Below are 14,278 nucleotides of genomic sequence, written 5' to 3'. Positions count from 1 at the left end.
AAATAAAACTCAAGGGTCGCCCATTTCAAGCTTAGTCATTTTTAATGCATTGTTACAAAGAACTGAAGTGTTGCATACAGCGCTATAATCAATCCTCATCCATCTTCAAATACACCAAGGCAAGCAAAGCATTTGGTTTGATTAGCAAGACAGCAGCGAGCAGATAGTGAAGCAGCTGTATTTAGCAGAATCACATTAATTTGACAGAGCAGTGCAATAGGCTGAAGGTTGTGCAGAGTCTACAAGAAGTTACAATCAGAGCTCATTTGGGGTCAAAGGTTGCAGTCACAGGTTTTCCACAGCAGTAGGTTTGTTCTTTGGGTCTGGGTAAAGCAGGAAGCCAGAGAAAGTGCTGTCATCCTCGCTGCTGGAGTAAACTCCATTCCAGTCTCTCAGCGTCTCCAGCCAAACCTGGTCCCCTTGATTCAGCTGCAGCAGTGCGAGGTTGGACGCCTGATCGATGTCCTGGCCGTACAGAGAATCCCGGGTCCGCAGCTTCCGTACCCCATTAACCACTAGGGCAGCACGCACAGGCCGGTTGCGCACGGTGATATGGTAACTGAATAGGTAGACCCCCGGGTAGGTGACGTTGAATTTGTTGAGTGTTGGGTCCCAGTGCCCCTCCCCGTTGTAAAACACCTTATCAAACTTCACAGGCAGGCTGGGCGGAGGGAAGGACCTGCTGGGGAACAAGCCCACACTGAAGGCAGAGCGAATTTGCTCCACACTCTCACCTGGCTGGCCTTTAGGGCCCCGTGGCCCACGCCCACCTTTAGCTCCCCTCTCCCCCCTCAGCCCTGCCATGCCCCTCCCTCCTGGAGGACCTGGGGGCCCTCTGGCACCAGTATCCCCCTTCCCTCCAGGAGGCCCTGGCTCCCCTCTTTCTCCCTTTGCACCATCAGTTCCATTCATTCCCATCTCACCTCTCAGACCAGGGGGCCCACGCTCACCCACATCACCTTTCTCACCTGATAAACACTCGCCTGTAAGTCCCTGTTCACCTCTCTGACCCTTTGTCCCAGCTAACCCAGGGGGACCCATAGGCCCCTCTCGCCCCGGGCTGCCCTTAGTCCCATTCAGGCCAGGCTCTCCTCTTTCTCCTGGGTCCCCTTTCAGACCGCTGAAGCCTCGTTCACCTTTCTCTCCTCTGGGGCCCGGATCACCTATTGTATGTCGAGAAGTTATATTCACATAGGAAGACATGTTTCAATTAGCATGCTTTCATTTTCTAATAGAAACGTACTTTGTTTTGTAGGGTGCATTTATACATATTTTAATGTAATCTCATTCGGTATTATTAAAACATCTAATATGTATACGATTTCTGCTGACATTCTTATAGAAAACTACACACCTCTCTCTCCTGGTTTTCCTGGGATCCCAGGGACACCAGGAAGACCCACAGATCCTTGATCACCTTTTTCACCTGTGGTAGTTTTGATAAATAAAGTGTAGAAAATGATATCCACAAAGTACTTATACAAAACAGCGTTCTGCAAAAAAGGAGAGAGGGATAGAGAGAGAGAAACGGAGAGACATTCAAAAGCTCTCCTGCTGTTAAGCCCTGTTCTACCTATGTCGCCATTGAGTCCATTGGCTCCAGGTAGTCCTGCTGGTCCTGGAGGTCCTCTGAGCCCTGTTTCTCCCTTCTCTCCTGGTAACCCTGGAAAACAGAGACGAGTATGAAAAAGGACAAAGTTTGACCTCCAAAAGCTAAATTTCCTGAAAATGAGAATCCGTCTTACCTAGAGGGCCCCTCTCTCCTGGCGGTCCTGGTGGCCCTCTCTCTCCCATAGGCCCTACTGGGCCTCTCTCTGGCGGACAGCACTCACAGAAGTTGAAGAAGCATTCATTGTAATCGAGGGTATAGTTTCCATGGGTGTTCCCAGGGGGTGCTATGGGGTCGGTGTGGAACTCAGTGGGGTAAGTGTCACTGGAGTAGGTGGTGCTGTCTGTAGGGGAGAGGGAGTAAGCATCCATCGTGACCTCAGTTGTCTCGTCTGTGTGCACGCTGCTGGAAGGGGATGGAGTGGTGGTGGTGGTCCGTCTGAATCCTCCACCTCCACCGCTGCTCCCAGCGCGAGGGGGCTTCTTGGTGCTCTGGGGTTTGGGCCAGCGTGTGGTTCTGGCGCTGGAGGTCGGCACGGCCATCAACACCACAAGGAGAGTGGTCAGGAAGACTAGGCGAACGGATGGCATACTGAGGGCTTGACACAACAATCTGTCAGGGAGAAGAGTGGACGTTTGAAGAATATAAACAAAAACAGGTGCAGCGCTTTGGGGCAAGGCAACACAGTGTGTTTACGATGTCTAATAAAACAACAAGTGCATCTTACCTGCTAATGTAGATTGTGTTGACTCCTCATTCCATCCCCTCCAACTAGTGATTGATGTAGGCTGCCTCCTTCCTTATATTGCCCTGTTAGCCCAACTTCTGCACCTTTAAGCCAATGAGAGAACAAAGGACAGAAAGCGCTGGGGGTTATTAGGAGGTAGGTGGGCTGGTAAGAACAGATTACATGACTCCTGAGGGATGTGAAATAAAGCAGGTTGTATACAAGGCAAGACTTTATTCTTTTGTGATATGGGATATGATTCCAGTGGCAGAGATCACACACACTGCTAAAGCTGTTGTTCACACACATGCTTGCTTTGTACACAAACAGCAGAAATATAAGGTTACACACAAAGATACACATTCAGAGAACATGTGTACAAACACTCATAGAGTATATACACACAAACTCACACATTGTTGGTAATGAATAACATCTCATGTGAGAGTTACCCGGTGCAACACCTTGTAGTGACCACACCGTTTGGCACTACCTCAAAGCAGAAAATGGATCACCTTACACCCAGTGGGAGAGGGATCAATGTCCCAAAACAGACGGCATGGCAACATTGATCCAACCGTTTCCTTGATCTGACCAACCCAAGAGCCCAGTACACCCAGTAAACCTCATGGAAACCTGGCCCCACTGAACCAAGCTTTACATGTCTCAGAATCTGTATTGGGTGCAGTTTCAGACTCTGACATTAACTCTGAATGATTCCTCGTTGGTTGCCAAGGTTCCACACAAAATCCGATGCCATATAATACGGTATGTGACAAAATGATAGATGAACAATTCAAAAGAGCACAAGGTCAACACAGCAAAAAGGTCACTATGGACATTTAAAGTTGTAGATATATCCTGAATATATCCTGGTAAATTGGTAAAACTATATTATAGACATAGTAGAAAGGTAGAAAGTTTGAAAAACCAAACAAAAAACTAAAATAATTTAGGTTTAATCACCCAAGCATCCTCCTCAAGTCTGCCATTGTTAAAAAAAAATCACAATCACATTTGAAACGATTAACTGGAGATTTGCTACAAACTGTTCAAATGTAAACAAGAGTGAATGATTGGTGTTCTGACATTGATCCACACACTTAATGGAAATCTAATAGATACAGCACAGCATTTTACTGTAGGTACCAATTTGGTTACATAGCAGAGGGTCCTACACAACTCATGAAAAAAAACATTATCTACCCTAAACCACTAGATGCCATTAGGTGCCATTCGATTCATTACCCAAGCACGCACATGTGAAAAATTCAAATGACCACTGACACACAAAGGGCATCAGCATTCCTGTGTTGTCATTTATAAGGCCTTGTTATCTAAGTTGCTAAATCATTGAACATTAGCTGAGTTCAAAATGAACAGCCATGACACCAGATCACAACCAACTCTGAACTGGGGAAGACTGGTTTCCAATACTATGCACCTTACTCTCAGTGTGAGCTCATTCCTCTGCCGGACTTTAAAGTACTACTTAATTAAATTTTTAATAATATTTGCGACTGTTTTAAGTAGTGCATGTGTGATGACTGCTTTGTGTGACTGAATGATGTCTTTATGTAATTTCTTCTCAGGTTTCTCTTGTAAAAATTCGAGCTTGATCTCAATTAGCCTTCCTGAATAGATACATCTGAACTGAACACATCATCCTACCATAAATGAAGACTGTCCGATGTCTATTACTCCAGAGGGCCACCAGAGGGCAGTGTTTGGTAAACGCTGTAACCAACATCTGAACAAAGGCCTAGTCTCACATTAAGTATTAAGTATCAAGGATTAATGATAATGATATTATGATGTATAATTAGTTATAATTGTGGCATGCCATTTTTATTTAAACTTAAATTTTGCTGAATATATATATATTGTAGCTACTTTAAGTATGTATGCGTCTAGAAGTATGGATTCTGTTATATATATATATAAAATAGTAATATAATAAAATAGTAATATAATAATAATAACATATAATGGATGGATGATGGATGTCCAGTTGCTCATAAAAAGGCTGCAGGCCCTTGAAATGCTCCACAATGAATGGGAGATAATATGGAGTGAAACTGTATCTAGATTTGAGTGTGATGTGTCATATTATACTAGATGACATCATCATTTGATGCCGCAGCCACCCTCAGCCAATGTTTTGCTTGTCTATAGTACGAGCTCGAGCTCGCAGCTGCGCAATCGTGCCAGCGCCGACTATATCTGAAGAATGAGCTAGTGTCATGTTAACCACTGTCAAACTCATCTTCCGCTAAAGACTTTCAAAATAAAGCCCTTGTTTTAAAACACCCATTGTGTACCATACAGCTCCTGCTTAATTTTTGCTGCTTTATTAAGACAACCACATTTCACTTCCGGTCTCATTCTGACTGTCCCATGGTGATTTGACACAGCTCAATAATGGAGGTGTGTATGTGTGAAAAATGTTCTGTTTATGCGGAGACTGAATAGACACATATCCGAGAGAAGAAACGGGGTCAGCGGCGGGAAAAAAAGAGGACACCTCCAAGTAATATCGTCGACTCTCGCCCTCCTCCGGTGACTCCCATGTCTCTGTCCGGGGTGGGTCTAACCCAAAAAATCCGCCATCCAACAATGGGCTGTGGAAGATCGGCTCAACTCGGAAAATCCACTTGCAGCTGTTCAGAGAGCCGAGTATAGGACCAAGACATCGGACCGAGTCAATGAGGGTGGCCTGTGCGCTTTTGTCCTGAGTCTCTCGGCCCGGTGAGCCGTGCAAAGTGCGTAAATGCGTTGTAGAGAAGACAGGCCTCCGAGGAGCACTTCAAATGTTGAAATTCAGTCTTTGCCAGACATCGCGGTAGTGAATCGATTTCTTGATAGTTCCGCTGAGCGGATGGAGTGAAAAGGGGAGAGAGACAGACTGCAGCTTGGTTGCGTGTGATGATAGGAGACACAATGACGCTCTTGTCTCTTCTGGGTCGGATCATGCGCTATTTTCTCCTCAGGCCTGAGACATTGTTTCTGTTGTGCATCAGTCTGGCGCTGTGGAGTTACTTCTTTCACACCGACGAGGTGAAAACCATCGTCAAGTCCAGCCGGGACGCCGTGAAGATGGTGAAGGGGAAAGTGGCGGAGATGATGCAGAATGACCGGCTGGGGGGCCTCAGTGTCCTGGACGCCGAGTTCTCCAAAACCTGGGAGTTCAAGAACAACAACGTAGCCGTGTACTCCATACAGGGGAGGCGAGATCACATGGAGGACCGCTTCGAGGTGCTCACCGACATCGCCAACAAGACCCACCCGTCCATATTCGGGATATTTGACGGTCACGGCGGAGAGGTAGGCTGGGAGGGGTGGTTTTTTATCACAATGCGTTAGTCTGGACTCAGAGCCAAAGTCCTGCTGCTGCACACGAGGAAGCATCATTTGGATTCAGAGCAGGTATAGAGACTGACAGGAAGTTCTTTGGAGAAAGCACATAGTGATAAACTGCTTTTTGGTCATAAGACCTTTAATCCCATCATGACATTTAGGAAGATGACCACATTCTATGACATCATATGAAATATTATATTTACATTTACATTTATATTAGAAGAGATATGAAATAACAATAGGTAGGACATGGCCATTATAAACTCTCTGTTGAGCACCATATAGATGCCAGGTTATGGGAACACAATTATTTGCACTGGAGGAGCACAGACATAAGCTGCAACGCTACACCACTTGTGTGACTCACTTCACACTCACCCCATTTTCAAACACAACAATACCCCCCCCCCCCCCCCACACACACACACCTCTCCATCATTGTATTATTTTGTGCCAACACCTCCTCCTTCCCGCTGCCAATCAGGGAGTTGACTTGGGATTCATCACAAAGAGCTGTGTGTGTGTGTGTGTGTGTGTGTGTGTGTGTGTGTGTGTGTATACGTGCGTGCGCATGGGGGGTTAGTGATGTGTGTGTTGGTTTTGTCTGTCTTTCCTCCACTCCCTGTATTGTCAGGGGTCAGTGGTTTCTCATGGCTGCCTTCAGACCACGTGTCCTGGACGCCATCTGTCACACCATCATCACCACCACTGTCCCCCAGAGGTTTCAGTGTAAGACACATTCACTGAGTGTTACTGGTTAAGTTTCTCACATTAATACAACACAAGAACAGATAGATTGCAAGCAAATCTATGGTGACTCAAACAAGAGAGGTGTCACCATTTTCCTCTCTGCATGTTGCGATTATCAATAGATCATACATATTCATGATTAACTCAGTGATCCAAAACGAATACGATTGAAAATGAAATGAGTTGAAGTGTCCAGTGATGCTCTGTCTCAAGTCACAGCAGAACATTCATCCCTGTATCTGATGTGCTGTACATCTACATTTCGCATCATTTGAATACAGAAAAAGCCTGTTCTCTTTATAAAAAGATGTGTTGCAAGAGTTGCCGCCGGGTTGTGTTCAATCATAGAGAGGGAGACAACAGACAGAGAGAAGAGAGTGTTTACCCATCTCGATCGCTCTGTCTATTCCTGTCCCATAAACAAATATTTATCCTTCCTGTCCTGAAATCTTACCCCATCTCCCCCGCTTTCACTCTTTCTCTCCTGCGAGCTTTCCTCCCTTTCTTTAGTCTAACTTGTATCTCTGTGCATGTGTGTGTTTATGGGTTTGCTTGTTTGTCCCCTCCTTTTATATCTTTTCACTTATACGTTATTGCCATCCTTTTATCTGTCAGTAGTCACAGGAATGCATCACTCTGACATCAGACACACAGACTTCATCCTGGAGCCACACAGTTTAAGTTTAGTCTAAAAACACTAACAGTACATGCAGGCAGTAGATCAATGGGAAATGAGTCTGATATTAAGGGTCATTTGGGAAAGCTGTGTTTACCTTCTGGTACTGGTGATGCTAATGATGTTGTCGGGAAAAGTTACTGCATGTGTGGACATCCTTGGACATTTATTTGCTAGTGCATTTTTATGCAGTTTGGCGCAACTCGTGCACACACACACGCTCACACTCACGCACATCACCAATATTAAATGCAGCGATGCTGCCAAACCAAATACAGGCAGATAGAACAGGCTGTCTCTGGCACTGCAGTGCGTTCTGGCTCTGAAAATAGGCAGGAAAAACAGGACTCTGCTGTTTTTTTTTGTGGTATTTTTTATCGTTATGGCCCAGAACGAGTTACGGCCCAGAATTATAAAAGTCAGCACAAGCTGCTGCTCCTCTTTTAACATGATTTACAGAGTCTATTTGCTGTTGACGCAGGAACTTTAACAGGCTTTCACACTACTTTGCTGTATAAAATTGAATTTACAGTTATACACTGACTCGAAGGGAAAATAGGATTTAACAAAGCAGCAATGTCAATAAGAGATCCATTAATCAACTTTTAATAAAGTTCAAATATACATTCACTTAATAAATCCTCCTATTTGAGTCATTTATGACGTCTGTAACTGCATTGGCATTTTTAGCTGTTTACGACAAATGGAAATTTGCACTTGAAGCTTTTTTTCCTGATCAAGGCTCACTGAGTGCCTCTCTCTCCAATTAAATAAATGAATGAGTACACTTGTGCAGCGAAGGGGAAAGGGGGGGGGGGGGGGCAGCAGGGAGAGCTGGTTTCACTCTAATGATCATTAGGAATATTATAATCTGTCATAATATTTCACGTCCGGTCTCGTTCCCTCGTCGTATTTTACTCCCAATTTCATTTAAGTAAACATTTTGTGTAAATTATAGTGGTTTTCAGTTCTCATCTGTATTGGATGAAAAACTCGATTACTGCACTGATGGAAACACAAGCAGTTTTAGCTGCGTATGAATAAAACGTAGCAGAGAGGTTTAAAGTTAACGGTTTGTCTTTGCTCAGGTTTTTGGCTGTACTTTAGAAGAATGATTATGTCCATGAAATGTTTTAGTGCTGAGGGGTCAAAATTCAAATAAAACTCAAACTGAATTCACATGAGGTCTCATACTCGTGCTGTAGCACATCAGCACATCAGAAAGCGAAACATCGAAGCAAGTAGATCGAATGGCCCAAAGTGCCCTCATTTCCATATGAACTGCCAATATGAAATATGTACTCTGTATCAACCGGGACATTAAGATGGTTTAACATTTTGCCATTTTAGATGTGATTCGAAAGCATTAGCATAATGGAAATCTTGGCAGAGAAAATGAGGGAAGAAGCAGATAAGCACGGGCAGGAGGAGGAGGGCAAGTGGGCTGGAGGATGAGGAGGTTGTTCAATAATTCAGCTCAGAGCACCTACTGTATGAAACAAAAAAAACACTCCTCTAAATTAGAGTTGTGTTGGAGCATATTACCTGGCAACTATCGAAATACTAACATCTTCACAGTGTTATTTATTCTCTGCTTGTGAGCTGTAAAACCGAGGAAAATTCATCTGAAAATGTGATGAAATTTGTATATGTATATGTTTGTATAACACAGTGCAGCCAGTTATATGAATAAGAGAGTTTTTCTCAGCTGGTTTAGTAGAAAATAAAAACACAGAAAATAACTTTGTTTCTTTAAAGCAGTTTTATTGAGTTTCTTTGGGCTCTTGGGGGCAGCAGAACAAGCTGTAAACACATTTTGACATGTATATACCATATAAAGTTGTTATGATGATCATGTTAGCAAAGAGTTGCCTATTTACTCATCTAGACTGAGCAACATTAGCATGTATTTGAAGTTGTGTTTTTGGACAATGTTGACTCCTTTTAATTTCCATTAACCCCAGAGGGAGGGTGTGTATTACCTGGTGATTACAGATCCCAGTGGATCGAGAAACAGATGCAGAATCATTTCACTTCATCATAAACAAAACCCCATCTCCTCTGCAGGAACACAATTGTGTGCCATTGTACTGTTTGGTACACTATAGATCAAAACAAGTTGTCAGAAGTAAAGCAAAATCCAGATTACATCATGTAAGGGTCAACTACAGTAAAAACTGAAAGTTTCTATTTTACTATGAAAAAGTCATCCCATGGAGCTGTAAACCTGCACTAATTGTTAAACAAGCAGTCAGATATCTTGAAGTTGTCTATGTATTACTGACATAATATGTTTAGCTTGATATTTCTGAACTTCTAAACTGATTTTGAAATCATCAATAGCAAAGCAGCTCTGTGCTCTCATCCACCTTCCGCTGTCTAACCGTCCCTGTGCCCTCCCTTCCCTCCTCCCTCTCCCAGGCTGCAGCTGACTATGTGAAGGCCCACCTGCCAGAAACCCTGAAGCAGCAGCTGCAGGCCTTTGAGAGAGAGAAGAGAGAGAGTGCTCTCTCTTACGGCAGCATCCTCGAGCAGCGCATCCTGACTGTGGATCGCGAGATGCTGGACAAGCTCTCTGCCAACCACGATGAAGCAGGTCAGGAGGGGGAGGAGAGTGGTGGGAAGTGAATGTGTGTGTGTGTGTGTGTGTGTGTGTGTGTGTGGTGAGGGGACAGTTACGGACCAACAGAGAGAGGATAGGAAGAGTTGGAAAATCAGACTTTAAACATTCATGGGCAAGCTGGATGCATGTTTTTGGAAATGAAAATAACCAGCTGAGATGTATAGTGAAAATACATCCCAAAACCCCACCCACACCAATGAAGCATACAAACAAATGTGTTACAAAGTTCACTTTACATGTATTGTGATATGTATTAATATAAAAAAAACATTTGCATGAATTGTTCTGCACCCTAGCCTTGGTCAAAGTAGAGATATTGAAATGATGTCTTCAAGCGTTCATTCGTTTGCCTCTTAAAGGACACAACGCGTCACAGCACCTCGGCTATCAAATATAATCTCACAATTTCCTGTATAACGTCCTCTCAGCACAGTGCCTCCCAGTTGACATTTACCTCTGTACTCCACTTGTAATACTGACTGAGAGGAGTTGTAACATTATGCTGCTGCACATTGATGTTAGTGTAGCCGATACTCTTTGCACTGATGTAAAATTCAGAGCTACAGTCCAGATTGATCAGTTGGTGGCATATGATCCCTTCATTTCTTTGGTCTATTGTTTTTTATTGTTGGTTTGTTTGGTGACAGTCTGGCATAGAGTCAATTCAGCCTATTAAAGACACAATGGAAGACCTAATGATTCACCTCTGACTCTCTTTCTATAGGACTAGATTGATCAGTTTGTATTCATTGTGCTTGTTTTAATATTGACCAACAGCTCAAGAAGATTATCAAGTAAAACTCAGTTTATCATTTGCAGTTTGCACCATTTAGTCCTTTTCTTCCACACCACAAATCTGTGAAAAAAAAACATCTTCCACATTTAAAAGGTCAAACATTCTCATGTGTCATCATAAGTTACTGTACATACACTGTACTCTCAGACCTGGGGATTAGGTAAAGTCTAATCCTTGTAAATCACTGTATTTATTATTTTGTGGGACATTTCATTTGACATTTTCATATCAAAGATTAGTTGTCAGCTCTCTTGACATTTTCTTTTTTTCCTGGAGATATATTTTGTGAACAGCTACGATTATCTTATCTTAGCCTTCTATTACCAAAGTTAAATATCACATTAACGAAACATTAACTTTCTTACCATAAGCAATGCGTGTTTTGTTTTGTGTAATACATTAAATCTGGCACATATGGTATTTGCAAATACCTGTTGTGGTTTAATTTCAAAGCATGGGGCAGTGTGATAGCCAAAAAAAAGAGTTAATTCACAGGAAAACTATTGAATGCAACGTTTTGTGAATCATCACAGGCTGCAAAAAATGTTATGATGTGGTAAACCCTGAGCCTCTGTTACTCTTAGCAGTTCAAAGTAGACACGCAGCCAGATTTGATTTAGGATTGTCGAACACACGGCAACTTTCTCGGCTGTTTCCTCTCATTTTTATCTTTCTTTTTATCTTTCCATCTCCCACTCAGGAACGACATGTCTCGTAGCGCTTCTGTCGGACCGAGAGCTCACAGTGGCGAACGTCGGGGACTCTCGTGGCGTGTTGTGTGACAAGGATGGGAACGCTGTTGCACTATCACATGACCACAAACCGTATCAGCTCAAAGAGCGCAAGAGGATCAAGAGGGCAGGTACATGATGAGAGGAACAACCTATTATATAAAGAATACACTGAATACATCTGCACTGCACTGCGTGGTTGAATTTGGTGTCCTTGGTTGCCACCTGTTGGTCTATTTAGGAACAACATTGTGTTAATCAAAGCACAACGTCAAATTTTGATGAATGAAATAGATACCTATCAAGTTATTTCAGAGATTATTTCAGTATTTGAGTCCATGATTTGGACTGATACACAGTATGTCCACAAATAGCCACAAGCATGTTTTTTTCATGTTTTTCAGGAGGCTTCATCAGTTTTAATGGATCCTGGAGAGTCCAGGGTATCCTGGCTATGTCCCGCTCTCTCGGGGACTACCCGCTGAAGAACCTCAACGTAGTCATCCCCGACCCTGATATCATGACCTTTGACCTGGACAAACTGCAGCCAGAGTTCATGATCCTGGCATCAGATGGCCTGTGGGACGCTTTCAGCAACGAGGAGGCCGTCCGGTTCGTGCGTGAGCGTCTGGACGAGCCTCACTTCGGCGCCAAGAGCATCGTCCTCCAGTCTTTCTACCGCGGCTGCCCCGACAACATCACCGTCATGGTCGTGAAGTTCAAAAGCGGAGCTGGGGGGAGCAGCAAGGCAGGGGGGGAGTAGGTCAGGGGGTCAAGTTTAGAGCTCACATTGTGATCAATGTTTTCTGTGATTTTCCCTGTCTTCTGGATGGAGCAGCTAGTGTGATATCACAGGAGGGCTGGAGGAAGTTAAAGTATGGACACTGAGAACTGTACTTTTTGACAAGTGCACACACACGTAAAGACATACACACACACACACACACATGCAACAACACAGAAAGATTAAGGTTTTGTTTTGTTTGTAGGTTTCTGATTGAGATAAGGGCATTTAAACACACTCTCATAAGCATCTGACAACTTAATGATGAATACATTAATATACAGTGGAGACGCATAAACACAACAAACAGACACCAAACAGGGGATTTTCTCTTAACCAGCACACATTAGACTGTGATTGATTTACTACTGTTTACTGTACATGCACGTGAATAGTACAGCTCCACTGGAAGCTTCCTCAGAGGAGGCTTCAACTAGTGCCTACTCAAGAATTACTGTGCAACTACAGGAAGCTACTGAAAATGTATTTGCGAAAACACCACCCTGCTTGCTGCATTTTGATGATGCTCTTGAGTATTTTAATGCGTCTGTTAAGTTTTTTTGACCTGGAAAATGTTGTCAAATTATAAAAAGACTCCAGTGGGTCCATATCTTTTGTTTAACTTGAAGTGATGCACCTAAAATCTAACTTTTGAGTATTGAGCGCTCATCCGCTGTAGACGTGAGAGGTAGCTGTCAACCGTTTGTAGTTTCATCCTCTGGCTGCAGTCAATTCATGCTGGTTACAGTCTAAAGGCTAGCAGTCCTCACAGTGGGGAAAAAAGTAGCAAAGTGTCCTGCCAGCACACAACAGCAAGAGCTCTGATTAGCCGGCTGCTATGTGTTGGCAGGACGCTTGACCAATCAAAGCCCCTACTTCTGTTCCGTGGGTTGGATTTTATTTAATCTTTAGGTTGCCCACTGCTTATACATCTTTAAATTAAAGAGAACACAAAATGGAAATGGTAAATGTTTAAGAATATGAAAGGCAGACACATGAGTGATTGGAATAACAAAAAGTTACATTTAAAAGCCTTTTTTAAAGTAATGTTGGGAATCCATTTTAAAATGTAATTACTAATTCATCGTTAAAAGATGAAATAAGGAATTAGTAATTGGCTAATTTAATTATCTTGTTATGAGTTTTATAAGGCGTCATTTTAATGTGGATTTAATGAATCAACTTTCAATATTTATTGTTTATGATTACGATTTAATCTGGCTAAATGCACAACTTCCTCAACCTGTTAAATGTACGTCTTCTGCTGATTTGTGCACATTTGGTCAGAATAACTAGCTGTCTTAAGGATGGATGTAACTGTTAGACAACCAGTAAACTACATCAGGAATTTAAGCCAGTGAATCAGCTGGGGGTGGGTTCCCCAGGCTACCCAGTGAGCCACGATAGAGTCTGAGAAGTTGCTATGGATGTTTAATTTTTTTTTCCACTGTAAAGAATGGTCACTATTGAAATCCTTTGTCACCATCATCCAAACTGACTACAGCCACAGCCAGAAGATAGATTTTAGAGTATTACTTTAACATACAACACACACACACACACACACAAACAGAAAAAAATGCACTTTTCAGATCATGTTTTTGGAATGGTAAATTCTTACATATCAGCCAATGTAAACTCTGTATATCCTCAGTAATACAAGACGGTTTTAATGTATGTAGAACCTGATTTAGTTCCTGACCTTCACCTCTTGGTACTGCGATTTTTGATGGCGCGAATGTAAACCGTTCCATCAAAGTTGTTTCACACCATCTGTATCAGGGGCATGTGCTTTGGCTTATCCATGCTCGAGAACAAAGTACATAACCGTATGCGTCCATGGACACTGGTGGCTGCCTTTGACCTGGGAAGCACATGAAACAAGGAAGTGCAGCAGACTTCCACACCTCCGCTGCCATGAGAAACTAAAAAGATGACTCATCATGAACTGTACGGCCGCAGCCTGAATGCTCGTAGCTAGTAATACGATATGCTCGTGAAGCAATACAAATGGTGTCATGGAGGGAAACGACCTGTCAAGGAAAGTTAGTAAACCATACTTGATTTACTACTGTTACACGTCCAACTACTTTTTACCACTGTGTTTCATGACCTTTTGCATCAGTTGAAAGAAGCCTTTTTTTATGTAACAGTTTACCTAATGCCTTATTTATTGTTGAGTTTTTGGAAGTGTCTGGCAGATTGCCTGATCAGTATACTGT

General features: G+C 42.9%; 2 protein-coding genes across 2 annotated transcripts; one reads left to right on the top strand and one right to left on the bottom strand.

Moving 5' to 3' along the window:
• Positions 1-285: 285 nt before the first annotated feature.
• Positions 286-2,199, bottom strand: otol1a (otolin 1a). The gene is made up of 4 exons (XM_070918295.1): positions 1,746-2,199; positions 1,574-1,663; positions 1,355-1,426; positions 286-1,163 (listed from the first exon to the last, which is right to left on the bottom strand). Exons 1-4 carry the CDS (start codon positions 2,197-2,199, stop codon positions 286-288), a joined length of 1,494 nt encoding a protein of 497 aa, XP_070774396.1.
• A 3,062-nt stretch (positions 2,200-5,261) lies between these two features.
• On the top strand, positions 5,262-12,035 carry ppm1la (protein phosphatase, Mg2+/Mn2+ dependent, 1La). Its single transcript, XM_070918778.1, has 4 exons — positions 5,262-5,660; positions 9,544-9,718; positions 11,242-11,403; positions 11,677-12,035. Exons 1-4 carry the CDS (start codon positions 5,262-5,264, stop codon positions 12,033-12,035), a joined length of 1,095 nt encoding a protein of 364 aa, XP_070774879.1.
• Positions 12,036-14,278: the final 2,243 nt, after the last annotated feature.

The sequence above is a fragment of the Enoplosus armatus genome, chromosome 14, assembly GCF_043641665.1.
Source record: "Enoplosus armatus isolate fEnoArm2 chromosome 14, fEnoArm2.hap1, whole genome shotgun sequence".
Taxonomy (NCBI): Eukaryota; Metazoa; Chordata; class Actinopteri; order Centrarchiformes; family Enoplosidae; genus Enoplosus; species Enoplosus armatus.
The sequence above is the reverse complement of the archived record's forward strand: the minus strand, read 5'-3'. Positions and strand labels throughout refer to the sequence as shown.

Coding starts and splice junctions, on each gene's coding strand:
- otol1a (XM_070918295.1), bottom strand. CDS start 2,199: ATGCCATCCGTTCGCCTAGTCTTCCTGACCACTCTCCTTGTGGTGTTG. Junction 1,664..1,745: donor AGGAGAGAGGGGCCCTCTAG/GTAAGACGGATT, acceptor TCTGTTTTCCAG/GGTTACCAGGAGAGAAGGGA. Junction 1,164..1,354: donor AGGAAAACCAGGAGAGAGAG/GTGTGTAGTTTT, acceptor GACATACAATAG/GTGATCCGGGCCCCAGAGGA.
- ppm1la (XM_070918778.1), top strand. CDS start 5,262: ATGATAGGAGACACAATGACGCTCTTGTCTCTTCTGGGTCGGATCATG. Junction 9,719..11,241: donor TGCCAACCACGATGAAGCAG/GTCAGGAGGGGG, acceptor TCTCCCACTCAG/GAACGACATGTCTCGTAGCG. Junction 11,404..11,676: donor CAAGAGGATCAAGAGGGCAG/GTACATGATGAG, acceptor CATGTTTTTCAG/GAGGCTTCATCAGTTTTAAT.